A 15933-nucleotide genomic window follows, 5' to 3' on the forward strand; every position below is an offset into this window, starting at 1 on the left:
AGGGTGGGGGCGGGGCGGGGGGTGGTGGGGAGGGGGGGTGGGGCGAGTGGGGGGAGGGGCGGGGGTGGGGGCGGGGCGGGGGGTGGTGGGGGCGGGGCGGGGGTGGGTGGGGGCGGGGTGAGGGGCGGGGGGGAGTGGGCAAGGGCGGGGGAGAGGGGCGGGAAGTAAGTGGGAGAGGGGCGGGGGGAGGGGTGGGTGAGGGCGGGGCGGGGGTGGGAGGAGGGGCGGGGGAGGGGTGGGGGGAGGGCGGGGAAAGGGGCGGGGTGAGACGGGTTGAAGTTGGGGGAGGGGGCGGGGGAAGAGGGGTTGGGGTGGGGGAGGGGTGGGGAGGGTAGGGGAGGGGCGGAGGCAGAGTTGGGGGAGGGGGTCGGGGCGGGGTGGGGCAGAGGGAGGGGCGAGGGGAGAGGCGGGGAGGAAGTGGGAGGGGCGGGGAAAGGAGTTGGGGGGTGGAGGAGGGAATCGAGGAATCGATTAATTCGACGATTCCGGACCGTTAGAATAAATTATTTATTATATCAATTCAGCCCCATCCCAACACGCGCAACAAGAATAGAATCGCTACTTCGGTGATTTCACCCCTTGCAATCGATTCCCTATCCTGGGATTTTCCCACCACCCTCGAGCCAAGAATCGATTCGATCCACAATCACGACGAATCCGCTCCATATTAAGCGATTTAATTACCTCGGCAATTCTTCCTCCTAAGAATCTATTCATTATTTCGACGATTTACTCTCATACCCGCTGTATCAATTACGAAGAATCGATTCTTCATCTCGCTGCCCCTTCCCTTCCATCCTCTTCCGAACACGCACGAATCGATACAAAGGGTTTCGAGCGATTCTCGCTATTAACTGCCAGGCGGAATCGATTCAGAATTAAGATTACATGAATCGTAAGCTTACGGGAATCGAAATCAGAATCTCGATTTTGAATGACTGCAGAAGCAGGAGCAATCCGATGATCAGGGAAGCGCATTGCCGTCAACTATAAACCACTTTTATTATTTCGCCAGGTGTAAGGCCCCCATTGAGCTGCTGTGGAGCTCTGTGTTTCCGACAAAGCGACCTGCCATCACCACAATGATGGCAGGTCAACCAAGAGGCTGCTGATATCATCATCATCACGTGGACATTTGAACCTCATGGCGGGTACCCCGCGGGGATCCCTAATGAACGTAAGTCAAAATCGTAATTAATTTATTGTTGGCGACCCCATCCCACCGCGCACATAAACGCCGCGACCCACCCGGCGCGGATCATTCTGTTGTCATGTCGTCCAAACGCAGCGAGAACAAAAGGGCAGCAGAGCTGAACAAGCAAATGCACTCCATGCTCGGGTATGGGCAGGATCATTGGCAATCCCTGCCCGCGTCCACCTTTGGCAAATCGCTGGCCGTTCTCGAGGACTTCCGGAAGACATTCGGCGGCAATTTCGTCGCGAGTCGGTGGATGGAGCGCATCATTGAGTACGTCAGCCTTTCCAGCGGTACGTTCCCAGCGTCGACGGCTACGGCCTCGTGCCAGACATCATCGGCAACGACGGCGCCATCATCTGCTACGTCGACAGCACTTTTGCCCTCACAATTGTCAACTCTGTCCAGCAGAGAAAGCGGTCCTCGGGTGGGCGGCAGTGGTGGATCGCAGCAAAACGTCCCGCATCGTCAAGTTCGTGAACGTTGCAATCGCAAGGACACTGCAATGGCCCGCGCCATCAGCATTCTCGGTGATGACGCTGTTCGCAAAATTCGGGACGATTGGCAGTTGATGGAGACCGACCGGAATGGATCTGAATGGCAACAGTCGGAGAGGATTGTCCTGCAGATGCTTCAGCAGGGCCTGTCGGAGAGGGTGATTCGTGCGATCATCCCGGTCGGCGGTTCCAGGATCCATCGATTGCGGAAAGTCCTCGAGAATGGCATCGAAACGCTGCATACGCGACGCCCGCCAAAAGTTCCACATCACGCCCTTGCTGATGATGATCTCGACGCCATCAAGGAGAATGCCAACACGTGGGAGATCGAGGACGACTTTCCCTGCTCTCATCGTCGGCCTCGACAGTACTTTGTTGAGCCCAACATCACCTGGTCCGAGCTTTATCGCCGATACAAGGCCAAGTTGGATGCAGTCAAGGGGTGTCGAGTCGTGTCGTATTCGCGATGGATTCAATACGTTCACATGTTCTATCCTGAACTGCGCTTGACGCGCACCACGGAAGACGTTTGCGACTGCTGCGTTCACCTCGACGTCCGGCTCGCATGCGAGGATCTTCCAGCAGATGAGCGCAAGCGCCTACTGGAGGAGAAGAATTTGCATCTCGATGCGGCCATCGACCAGCGCCGGACGGTGTCCACTTTCGTCAAGGAGTACATCAAGCAGCACGCTCCTGATCAGAACATCCCCGTCACCGTCATTCCGGACCACTACGACGACGCCGAACCCGACGTTGTCGATTCTGCTCACGAATCGAGTCACCTGCCGACGATTCAGATTCAGATTGAGGAATTTGGCGGTAGCTTCGCCATGCCACACTATGGTCACATGCGGCCGTCCGCCGATTACTTTGATTCAAACCTGATGTTGCAGAATTTCGTGCTGGCGGATATCACGAGTGGTATCAACAATGTGATTTTCTACGACGAGCGCGCCCAAGGAAAGGATGCGGACGCATTGTGTAGTCTCCGCTTCGGGTACCACATGCGGCTGCTCGCCAAGAACCCGGGCGCGATGTCCAAGACCCTGGTGGTGATTCTGGACAACTGTGTTGGCCAGAACAAGTCTCAAGTCGTGTTCATGTTCTTTGCGTTGCTGTCGCTCTTGTTCTACCACAAAGTCGTTCTGTTGTACCTCATGCCGGGGCACTCGCACAACCAAGCCGATCGAGTTGTTACATGGTGTCGCAATTCGATGAAGGGCAAGAACTTCTACACGCCGTCGGATATCGTCGATACTGTCAACCTGATCAACAGTGTCGAGGCGACGTTCATCGATCATCAGGATGCCCAACGCCCTTTTTACACGGGCTGGGAGAGTCTTTTGAAGAAGCACTTCAAGTCGATGCCGCCCCGATACACTTCCAACTACTTCTTTGAGGTCGATAAAGGAGTGCTCAGCATGAGACACCTGAGCTCGACTCCGGACAACGAGGTCACCTGCGTCCCGCTGATCATGCCGGAGAACATCGATCTCGTTCGGCGATCCATTCTACAGGATCTTTTTGGCACCAATGTCAACACGATCGAGGAGGGGACGTTCGAGTCGATCCGATTGCCGACGGCTCCTGTCAGCAGCTTATCAAACAAGAAGCTGGCCTCGCTATCAAAGAAGTACTTCTCGATTCCACCAGAACACCTGCCGTACTATCCAGCTGTCCCGATCGAGATCAGCTCGCAGATCGATGACCATCCGATGACTGAAGGAGGCCCCACTCGTGCGACGAAACGAAAGCGTTCCGCCATTGACGGGATGGTGGAGCCAGCCGCTGAGGTCGGTCTGGCAGCCAAGCCGAAATTATCTAAACCTAGTCTGTTAACAGACTGTCAGGGCAAGTGATAATTTATACTGTGGCAAGAGTAGGAAATCTGAAACGCTATAAAGCTCTTTGTTTAGAGATTTTCCAGTTGGAGGCACACGGGTTCAGAACGTTGCAACAACAATACAAGCTGCACAACAACACCGATAGGAGTACAAAGCCATAGGAAGGGTAAACAAAACACTTTAAATATATTTACACAATTAAAACGACAACTATTTGTAACTACAGCATTCCCTCCCATCCATTCTTTGGACGTCATAGAGGAATCAATTCATCTGTAAAATTTCAGGGTGGCGATTCCCATACTCTTTGGTTTTTTCGGTAAAGTCACGTACAGTAGAACCTCTGGTCATGACCATAATTCGTTCCATAACTTTGGTCGCAACCCGATTTGGTCGTGACTCGAACCTAATTTCCCCATTGGATTATATGTAAATATAATTAATCCATTCCAGACTCCTATGAACTGTATATAAATATAGTTTTTTTAAAGATTTTTAAGCACAAAAATAGTTAATTATGCCATAGAATTCAGAGTGTAATAGTAAACTGAATGTAAAAACATTGAATAACACTGAGAAAACCTTGAACAACAGAGAAAACTAACATTGCCGCGTCAAGGTTTAGAATCGTTCAACAAGATGATTGTTTTGTCTGCTACATCAGTCGGTCGATTCTGAGAGAGAGAATTTTCGTATGAGCAATTCAATAATAATTTCCTTCTTCACTTCGATTTCAATTTTCTTTAAAACCTTCTCACCAACATTACCACTCTTCACTTGATTAGAGGCCATGGCTAATTGCAAAATTAATGCAAAAATACACAAAATAATGCACAGAGTTCACAGCGAATGAGTGCACGTCTGACCAAGACCGATTACTAAGCGAGACTGACTGAGCAAGCGGCCACACGTGGGTCGCTGTTGTTTGTAAACAAACAACAGGAAATTTGGCGCTTACAAAAAAATGGCGCGGAAGGGGAAATCGGCCATGGCCGTGTTTGATCGCCACCTGAGTTTGTGTTCGTGACCAGATTAAAACAATTTGTGAATTTTTTGGTCGGAACCCGATTTGGTCGTGGTCAGAAGCGTTCGTGACCAGAGGTTCTACTGTAGGTGAAAACAAAATCAAATCAAATAAAAAATAAAACAACTAAATTAAATCACGACGTTTCGGAAGCAACACAAGCATCTGTCATCAGGTGTAACCGCTCCAGCAAAATGACTGTAGCGTATGAAGAGAGCTATTTAGGGTGGGGAGGAGCCAAGGGGTGGGGGGGGGGCCGTGTGGCGTCGCGGTCGGTTGGGCAGGGGATTAGCATGAGTTAAGCCAATAGATAACCATCTTTTTTCTTTGTGATGCCAGGTGAGGGGAGGGTGAGTGTGGGTACTGTGAACGTATGACGAAAGTGGTGGGGGGGGGGGGGGAATGGAGGGAAGGGGGAGGCGGGGGAGAGTGGGATGGGGGGGACAATTTTTTTGCGCTATTGAAATACTGTTGTACATCAAAATTTCCTAGTGATGGTGGTGTATCAGGCTGGGAGTAAAAGACTGGAAATATGGATATGGCTGTAAAATAATAAGGCAGCTAAAGTTTGACTTGGTTGATGACATCTTTCCAATGATTGCTTAATTTGAAACCATCCTCTCGGTTGAAGTTGTGTCTATGTTTGTATATCTGGATGGCTTCATGGACAAATCTTTGGTAGTATCCAGACGGCTTGCAGAGTACTTTGGTATCGGAGAAAACAATATGAGAACCCGATGTGTTGAAATAATAATCAGCTACGGCAGAAGAATTCGTCCTACCATGTTTTAAATCTGACTTGTGCTCGCGAATGTGATCAGATACATGTCGTTTCGTTTCCCCGATATAACAATCACCACAAATGCAACTCAGTTTGTAGACACCGGAGTACTGTAAGTCAGGAATGACATCCTTTACGGATGGGATCAGATCACGGATTTTGTGTACTGTACTGAAACGGACCTGGATCTTGTGTTTGTTTAGAATTTTGGAAATCTTTTTGGTAACGTCTGCTATGTATGACAACGTGATGGTTTTGATCGGAGTCTCAAGGGGTTGTTTCTCCATGGTGGGAGAAACAGCTTTGCCGATAGAACGGTCTGAATATCCATTCATCTTAAGGGCCAGGTGTACATGTTCCAATTCACTGGTCAGGTGGTGTTCGTCAGAGATGCAGTGGGCCTTATGGTATAGTGTTTTTATGAGGGAATTATTTTGTGCCGGATGGTGGTGGGAATCAGGCTTCAGATAGGAATCTGTGTGGGTGGCCTTCCTGTAGACAGAATGTCCCAAAGAGCCATTGGACCTTCTCTCAAACAGAACATCCAAGAATGGTAGCTTGCCATCCTTCTCCACTTCCATGGTGAATTCGATTCCCCCCTACCGAATCATAAGCAGTAATCTAGGAATCGATTTCTCTAAAGTTTGTGGCGATTCCTTCCTACCTATTCAAATATAAATCGAGAAATCGATTCCACTATAAAGTTAATGGTAGCGATTCGGGACTCTTTAACTCCCGTATATCTATCGAAATCGATTCCTCCCGTTATGTTGGAATCAATCGACCGATTCTAACTTTTAGATTCCTGCCGCGAAATATCGAATCGATTCCTCGATTTGGATTCAAAGGAGCGAATTCTAACGATTCCTCTTAATTCTTAACATAAGAAATAAATAATAATATGATTACTACTATCGGATATTAATAAAATAGGATATTAATATTGGATAGTATCATAGGAATATAGGATATTAATAGGAATATAGGATATTAATGACCACTAGAGGATATTAATATTGTTTTAGGATATTAATATCAATTTAGAATCTAGATTTGAAGTTTTCGTGACTGCAGGGATCCATACTCTTTGGTTCTTTCGGTAAAGTCACGTAGGCATGTCTCGGCCTCGCTGTGCGCTGCGTTGCACCGCTAGCTGAGTAGATAACCTCGCGTCCAATAAACCCTCAGAGCCAGGGTGAACATCCGACTCCAAACGTCATTTATTGATTTTAACGAGGTAAAACTGGTGAGAAAACAGCACAGATACAGCATCTGTTATAACCCGGAAACACCAACACAATGAATGAACACCACAGCATCAGAACATTGTCTTAGATAACATGTTTCTCAACAATAGATCCTGGATGGACCAGGATCCGACATTACCACTGAATAACTATACAAGAACATAAGCTGCTGTAACATAAAGGCACATCGTGTATTCATCACACTGCACCCCAAATGTACAGTATTACACAAAACACTAAATTGTGGATGAGATATTTTGTCATCCTTGCTCTCAGGATCACAATATAGTTACTTGGGTACAAGTTTGACTCGACTTATTAAATTACAAGTAACATTCACAATAAGGAAAGTTGCAGTCTTCGTTGTTAACTAGGCCTCGTATTTATCATAACAATTTAACAGCATTATAAAGGCATTTACATCATTATAACGGTCATTCTAACATTATAACAGCATTGCCAATATTATAACAACATAAACGAACTTACAGACAATGCTTCTTAAGGTCCCACAATGGACAATTGCGGCTGGCTTCACTGGGACGCGATGTGTGCCGCCATCTTGAATTACGTGTGTAATGGCCGACGCCCGCGTGGTTGAGCGGGAATCTTAAATCGCAACTTCCTGGTCACGTGACCAAAATTAGCATAAAAAACAGGAAATTCCTGTGTACATACGCCCCCCCCCATCTGCCGTGAGGCAAAACTCCTGCCGTGAGGCAGAACACTCCCCGTCTGGTATCTAAGAGATACAGTGATACCTCGGTTCACGAACTTAATTCGTGAACTGACTCTGGTCGTGAACCGAATTGGTCGTGAACCGAGGCACATTTTCCCATAGGGTTCAATGTAAATCCGGTTAATCCGTTCTGACCTTTTTTTTTGGTTTTTGAAGCACAAAAATATGAAACAAATTACAATACACATTAGTACTGTACAGTATAGTAATGTATAAAGAGAGAACACTAACCTTGCTTGAGATGACTTCTGGCATGGAGGAAGGCAGGTGGGAGGCGGGTGGGAGACAGTAAGCACTCAAACGGGTGAACTGTACAATACAGTAAGTACAGTATTGTACAGTACAGTAGTACAGTACTGTATGAGCTAAAAAGCACACCAAAAATCAAAAAGTCACTGCAAGTGTCTTCACAGTACTCACAGTACTTCTTTCTGTGTCTCTTCTTCTCTCCACGATCTTCCTACAGTAAGTCACGACCATGTGACAGCCTGGAATTAGCATAAAAATGGGCGCGGCTCCTGTTCGTGAACCGAAGCGGAGTTCGTGAACCGGAGCATATTTTTATGAAATTTTCTGTTCGTGAACCGAGTTGTTCGTGAACCGAAGCGTTCGTGAACCGAGGTATCACTTTACCACCATTTATTTCATATCTAAACAAATGTATAACAACTTCAACGGGTCAACTTATTTGTCCATATCTTTGCGAGAGAATAGTACTGTCTCGACTATGGGCCTGATGAAAGTTCTTGCGACACCTTGCTTCGCAATCATAACCTCAACTTTTCGAACTTTTCCATCGGCACTTGGAATCGACTTGAGGATGCGGCCCATTGGCCACTCATTCCGTTTGGCTTGGTTGTCCTTCAGTAGAACGAGGTCGCCTTCTTGGATGTCTGGTCTGTTAGACTGCCACTTGTTGCGCACTTGGAGTGTCGCAAAAGTACTCGTTTTTCCAGCGACGCCAGAACGTGTTCGCGAAGCTCTGCACTTGTCTGCATTGAGGTCTGTAGAGGTCTGCAGTGCTGGCCTCCTCGGTAGGTGCTGTGAGCACGTCTGTCTTCTGGGTAAGAAGTGAAGCAGGAGTCAAGATGAATGGTGACTCCGGGTCGGTTGAGACGGTGATCAGGGGTCTTGAATTAATTATGGCTGAGACCTCGGCCATGAGAGTGGTCAAAACCTCGTGAGAGAGCCGTGTGGACCCGACATCACATAGCATGGAGTCGAGAATACGTCGAGCAATCCCGATCATGCGTTCCCAGGCTCCACCCATATACGAAGAGTGAGGAGGATTGAAGATCCATATGCAGCCTTGGTCACAAAGGTATTTTCTGACAGAATCATCTTCGACATTCTCCGTATTGATCTTAAGCTCTTTACATGCTCCAGTGAAATTGGTGATGTGTGCCGCCATCTTGAATTATGTGTGTAATGGCCGACGCCCGCGTGGGTGAGCGGGAATCTTAAATTGCAACTACCTGGTCATGTGACCAAAATTAGCATCAAAAACAGGAAATTCATGTGTACATACGCCCCCCCCCATCTGCCGTGAGGTAAAATTCCTGCCATGAGGCAGAACACATAAAATTAATTAAATCACGACGTTTCGGGCGCAGCACAAGCGTCCGTCATCAGGTGGGACAACCACAGCAAGAAACAATTGCTGAAGTGGGCAAAAGAGGTGCTTGTATCAAGAGGCTATATAGGTAAGAGAGGGGGGGGGGGCGGAGCCAGGGAGGAGAGATAGAGAGGGGGGGTGGGGTAGGAGAAATGGGGTGCTGCAAGCACGGCAAAATGCCGGGGCTGGGAGTAGGAGGCTGCAGAAAACTGGGGATGCGGATAAGAAGGCAAACTATAGAGCAGTTAAGGTTTTAGCTGGTTAATAACATCCTTCCAATGATTGCTCAATTTGTATCCATCTTCTTGGTTGAAGTTATGTATATGTTTATATATCTGGATGGCTTTATGAACAAACCTTTGATAGTAGCTGGAAGGTTTGCTGATGACGGACGCTTGTGTTGCGCCCGAAACGTCGTGATTTAATTTATTTTATTTTATACATATGTGACTTTACCGAAAGAAACGAAGAATATACATTTTGAATATTCATATTGTTATATAATATTAATTAGACTACCCTTTGTGGTTAGGTCGTGAGCTGAATGTTTTTTTTTTATAACAGCTCAGTGGGGCCTTAACCTGATAAAGTAATATAAGTAAAACTAGTTTCTAGTTTAGTTTCTAGTTTAGTTTTATCAGCAGTAGCAGAGTCAGACAATTGGCTTGAACCAGATGTGGGCGCCATGGTGCCTATGGAGTTGTTAACCACCTCGCCTGGGATACAGGAGGTCGTGGGTTCGTTCCCAACCCTGACTATGCCTGCTGCTGCTGATGTATATCTAGATTCTAGAGTCTATGTCTCTCTCTCCCTCTGATGAGATGTTAAATCCCTCGCCTGGTTTACAGGAGGTCGTGGGTTCCATCCCGACCCTGACCCTGACCATGTCGGCTGCTGCTGTATATTTGGAGTCTGCATCTTTCCCCTGTGGTGGTCACTGCGTGAAATTTTCTCCGGGTCCTCCCGTTTGGTTCCCTCCACATTTAGAATCGACATCACCATGTATTTATAGTCACTCGGCTGCTGCTATACATTTCCACGTGATGATGATGATGATAACAGCTAGGTGGTTGAGCTGCCATCACTTGTGATGGCGAGGTCGCTTCAGAATAAGTAATATTAAAATAACTTTTTTTAAAACACGCTTTAATGAAAAGTAACGTACTAGTAATGGCAAAACGCCACGACTCCAGGAAGTGGCCGCAAAGCTTGCCATAACGTAAGGGACCGTGGTGATTTACAGCCAACGTCAGTTGAGCGTGGACAATTAGACCCAAGCCGAAACATACCGTATAAAATGTAATGTTTAAAAATACTTTTTTTATTTTTATGATAGAATATAATATTGTCATCAGTATGACATAAGTATACCAAGTTTGCAGTCGATACCACATTGGGAAGTGGGTAAAAATTGAGTTACAAGATTTGAGGATACAACAACAGAGTGAGTAAATTAAAAAAAACGTGTAATAAAAAGAGCCACACAGTTGCTCAGTGGGGCCTTACACCTGGTAGACGTAAAAACTAGTTGAGTAGTTTAGTTTCATCAGTAGCAGAGTCAGGCAATTTGCTGGAATCAATGCTGAACTGCCCCAGATGTTTAATGGCAAGGACCGGGTTTCGATATTCAGTGTCTCATCAGCAGTACCAGCAGTCTGGCAATTTGCTTCAACTTATGCTGGTGAACTGCCCCAGTTGTTGAAATTCAAGGACCGGGTTTCGATATTCAGTGTCTCAGCAGCAGCCGAGTCAGGGCTATCAGATGTTTATAGGCAAGGGAGCCGGCTCCCTTATGACGTGGGTGGGGGAGGCAGTGTCCGAGTTCGACACCAGGTTGGTGGCAGTGCCGGACTGGACTTCCTAGCTATCAGTGCTCTGATATTTGGCATTGTCCTTGTACTGGTCGCCTTTTCGCATTCTCTGGTCTACTGACATTGGTGGTGAGACGAGGCGGATGTCTCCCGTGTAGTAGGCCAATCAGTTTGTGTACATTATTATTCCTATAAGAGCCACGTTTGTTTGCATGTTTTGCCACATGTATCATGTGTGGTTAATGCAGTACTTGATGCCTTGAATCTGCGTGTGTCTATTTGGTCTATTTCTGTATGTATCCGTGTGTATTTATTTATGTATTGTGGTGAGCAGTAGTGTAGCGGTTAGCAGCGTTCCGCGTGAGCACGACCATGATAAGCTTAATGCATCTCCTGTGTTTCATTGCCGGAAATGGTAATTAAGGTTTAACACGTAGCAGGCTTTTGCGACCAGTATAATCCATAATATATATTTTTTTGGGGGTTAGATCGTGTAAATTGTACTCAGATTGTAAATGTTGTGGCTTGGCTCTCCAACACACCCCTTACTAGTTGGCGGTGTCGGGTGGTGGCGGGTTTGAACGACACGTATATTTACGCGATCTAACCCCCCAAAATAACCTCTTTTAAGGGTAATGAAGCCGATCCTTATTTAAACGTGAAGAACCTTGGCCCAGTCAGTCTCAACCTCCATGAATTTTTTGCGATTCTCAAGCATTTTCGATTCTTTGATTTACTTCATCGTTACGGAACGCGAAAAAAGGTGTAACAAACCTTTTTAAACACCGTAATTGTACTCGATACACGATATGGTAGTTGATTCGATGTGCTCTTTGTATTCACCGTCTTAAACAAAATAATAACAGCTGCATGTCGGACCCTTGGTCAGGAACGTAACCCCCACATCGTGTGGTCGTTTGTCTGGGAAAATGAGTCTCGATTTACGTCGTTTCGACACCGCGTCGCCTTTGTTGGAGATACGTCAACGGACGTAGGTCCGAGGACCACGTGGACGGGGGCAATCTCCCACTTACGAACATGTTCCCTGAGACCCCGCCTCTGCTCGTAAGTCGAGCGGTTCGTAAGTTGGAACACAATAAATATGTACCGCATTTAAACGCGCACACGGTCAGCGTTATAAAATGTGTGTACGCACGTACGTTGAACTTCTGTCGAACTGTGCGTAGCCAACCCGTCGCTGATCGGAGGTGCGTTGGGGAAGGACAACAAACTAAACACAACAACAACACGCAGTTGTAAAGGAATGAGATTGTCAATGTGTAGTAGGTTCAATGAGACGTGGACGACGTAGTTGGAAGGACACTTATTTATTATAACGTTTCACTCAGCACAGGCCAATGTATACAACACTCGAAGGGGTAACGGCCCCTTCACCCGTCTAACAGGGAGACCCCACTGTCTCTAACCCGGCTAGCCTACTCCCAGGTCCTCCACTCGAGAGCTAGGGGAGGCTAGCTGATCCAGCTCTGGTCAAGCTAGGATCACGGCACCCTTAGTCACCAGACCGGCTCTTACAAGAGCATCGGCTCTGGGCTCTTGGGGCCACGCCACTGGCTTGCCCTAGTCGGTCCTTAGAAGGACAGCGATCCAGGGGAGTCCCAGGGCCTATCTAGCCGGTCTTCACTCTTCACTGGTTTAAGCTAAACACTGAACGCCGAGCCGACCGGCTCACCGCCTTATATAGCAACTCCCCCCCGAGGGGTGGGGCCGTGGGGGATCACAGCGCCGTTACAGCCCCCCAGGGCTAACCGATGCGGACGTGGATGTAAGCATCCTTCCGCGTGCGGGAATAACCACCCCTGGTGTGTTTGTTCGCCCTCCCGTAACACCCCTACAAATGTAGCTGATTTATAAGTGCACCACAGCTCCCCAGGGGCTTCCTAACATCGGAAAGGAAGAGTATTCCAGACGGCCGCGGAAGCGCTGCGAGGATGGCGAGCGGAGTTCGCGCGATGATGGTTTAACTCTGCCTTGACGAGATCATCGGCGGGATAGTTACGGTTCATTTGGTAGCAAGCGACATTGTGTGTAATGAGCACGCCCATGATAACAAGGCTGCTGCTGTATTCGTCTGGCAAGCAGAAGGCAATGCAGCTCAGCGAGCACCGGACGGACCACGGTTCGAGTCTTGCAAAAATGTGTTACAATTCGTCTATCTATATATATAAAAGGGAAATTTGTGAATGTGTGTCTGTTGAAAATGTTTAGCGTACTTCCCGACATGCAACAAACTATAAATTTGCCATGTGGGTACTTTCCAGACTGTACACCATGCAAAAATTATAAAAATAGACTTTTGTATTTTTTGGGGGGGAGGGGCGCAATAATGCATATATTTAGCACGGCAAGTGAGCTGTGACGTCACATCTGTCATGTCACCCGCGCATGCGGAAACGTAACGCAGTGTGCCTGCTCATGTCACGCATCCCCCCCAACCCTATGCGAGTAAAGTGCCATACAAATGTATTGCAGGTCTAAGACGTTCTTTGCGCAACATTGGTTTATTGAGTCATTTACTACCGTACGCACCCTGAAAGTTGTGTGTGTCTGCAGCAAGCGCGTGTTTGTGTACCTATGGATGCGCTCGCGTTTGTGTGTGGGGGGGAGCGGTAGTGTAGTCGTTAGCGCGCTGTGCTACAAACCTGGTGACCCGAGTTAGATTCCCGCTCATGGCCAACACCAGTGACGATTATTTGAACAAGTAACTGGTGTGTGAAGGCGGCGCGGGCGTGGTGAATCCAAGTCCCGCGCGAAGCCGGGTAGTAAAGCTTGTATATGTACAGTGGCGTAGCTAGGATATTTTGCGCCCGGGGACGAACTATAAAATTGGTGCCCCCCCGTTTAATCACATACCAAAATGTAATTACATGACATGTAGGCTGTGTGTGGCGGGATATATAAACTTTTAGGTTGAGGTGTAGATTTGTGCAGTAGTTTCAGGCTGCCGCGCCCGCCGCAATAAGCCTCATTTTGGCGCCCCTTTACCTTGGCGCCCGGGGACATATGTACCCCCCTGCCCCCCCTTGCTACGCCTCTGTATATGTATAAAAACAATTACCATTGTTAAACTCATGACTAAAAAGACGTACTGTACATTTGCACATAGCCATGGAATAAAAAAAACTGCTGTGAGGATGAGCGGAGTTTATCCTCCTTGACGACATCGGTGGCGAGGCATCGTGGCTCATTTGCAGCAGGCTACTTGCGCATGCTGAGCGCGATGGGTTGTTTAGAAGAGCCATCACCCGCAAGGTTGTCTCTCCTCTTCGATTATGCGGAGCTGTTATGTATTGTACGTTGAACTTCTTTCGCACCGTACATAGCCAACCATTCATTTTTTCCATATGTAATGCGAGCGTAAATGGGGTTGCTGCTGGGCTCTGGCCCAATCACACGGCCCGGGGTATTGGGGGGCGGAGCCCAGTATGGGAAGGCCGGATCTGACGATCCAGAAGGGGAGTTGTCAGGGTCACGTGGGGGAGAAGATATAGGGGGAGCCCAGAAGGGATCGGGGTCAGTTGTTGGAGTGAAGAAGCGGGACCACGTTGGGTGGCCGCCGCGCCATCAGCCACGTGGCTGATGGGGCTTCGGCACACCGTCGGCCAGCGGTGTGCGGAGCGGGGAGGAGCTGACGGGAGAGCGCGTGCGGGGCGCGCGTGAGGAGGAGCTGACGGGAGAGCGCGTGCGAGGCACGCGCGAGGAGGAGCTAACGGAGGAGCGTACGCGGCATGCGAGAGGAACGTGCACGGCACGCGAGAGGAAGAGTGGAGGAGCTGAGGAGGAATCGCGTGCGGGGCACACGCGAGACGACGCTGGTACGCGGAGGAGACCAGCGGGGTGCGGAGAAAGAACTTGAATAAAAGACAAACGGAGACCAGCAGTGCCTGACGGAGTCTTTTATTACACAGACCGTCTGTTTTAAGATCCACGGAAGTAGATAATGCTAACGTTGACATGCAAATTGTCAACAGCTCTTACGAGGTCTTTTTTTGATGGGGTGTGGCCTATGTGCATAGTCTCCATCAAGTAATTTCACTGACTTATCAGAAACCTTTGTTGGTTGTTCAGCCAATGAAAAAAAAGTTATCTTTTGAATTTCAAGCCACATAATTATCTCTGTGTCAGGCAGGTATATAAGACATTTCTTGGTAGGAAAAGCCACAGACAGATGCCTGTTTTCATGCTTGGTACGCCACTTCTTTGTCGGGAACTGAACCGGTACCGCCTGGATCTCTGTGGCATTCAGGAGGTCCGGTGGACCGGTTCTGGCTCCTCCCACCATGAGGGGTGAACAGTCCTCTACTCGGGGCAGGAGACTACCAAACAACAGGGTGTGGCTCTTCTTCTGAACAAAAGAATGAAGGGGGCGTGGGAGCATGGCGGTGAGGTGTGGGAAGCTGTAAGCCCCAGGATACTTTGGGCTCGCCTTCCCATCAACCGGAGGCGAGGAGTGGTGGTCGTGGTTACTCATGCCCCCACTGAAGACGAACATTCGTGGAGGGATGCAGGCAAAGCCGATGAGTCAGATGCCTTCTATGACTTGCTGTCACAGGTGCTGGCTAAAGTGGCCACTCAGGACAGAGTCATCTTGTTGGGTGACTTCAATGCCCGAGTTGATCATGATGCTGGCATCTGGTCTGGAGTGATTGGAAGGTATGGGCCAGATCAGCTCAATAACAACGGTAGGAGGCTGCTAGATGTTTGTGCAGCCCATGGGCTTGTAATTACCAACACGCTCTTCCGGCATCAGCGCATCCACACATCATGGATGCATGCCGGGTCCAAGCAAGAACATCTGCTGGACTACATAGTGACGGACATCGGATGCGAGCTCATGTCCTTGATACCAGGACCTACCGTGGAGCCGATCTGCCCTCTGACCATCGACTAGTCATCTGTAAGATGCGCCTGCTATTCTTCCTCTCCGGTGGTGGGTATACACCCAGGACCCGATTTGCGAGAAAGGCAAGAAGGACACCAATATAGGAAAGCGGGGGGGTGTGGGGGCCTCCAAAATGACAGGTGCCGAGGGGTAGTGGTGATGATAGTGGTGATGATCATAGAAAACTTAAACACAACACAAGGAAGGCGATACAAGTGGTGGTGAAGATGCCGCGAGGTTTCAACGCAGCCTACGTTCGCTCGGCCGCACAGAGAGA

At 48.5% G+C, this 15933-nt stretch overlaps 1 protein-coding gene across 1 annotated transcript; it reads left to right on the top strand.

The window, feature by feature from the left end:
- The first annotated feature begins 941 nt into the window (after positions 1–941).
- Positions 942–4772, top strand: LOC133359379 (uncharacterized). The gene has a single exon (XM_061577781.1). It carries the CDS (start codon positions 1272–1274, stop codon positions 3549–3551), a length of 2280 nt encoding a protein of 759 aa, XP_061433765.1. The 5' UTR covers positions 942–1271; the 3' UTR covers positions 3552–4772.
- The last annotated feature ends 11161 nt before the right edge of the window (positions 4773–15933 follow it).

The sequence above is a fragment of the Lethenteron reissneri genome, chromosome 65 (genome assembly GCF_015708825.2).
Source record: "Lethenteron reissneri isolate LAM-NWPU_2019-01 chromosome 65, ASM1570882v1, whole genome shotgun sequence".
Classification (NCBI taxonomy): domain Eukaryota; kingdom Metazoa; phylum Chordata; class Hyperoartia; order Petromyzontiformes; family Petromyzontidae; genus Lethenteron; species Lethenteron reissneri.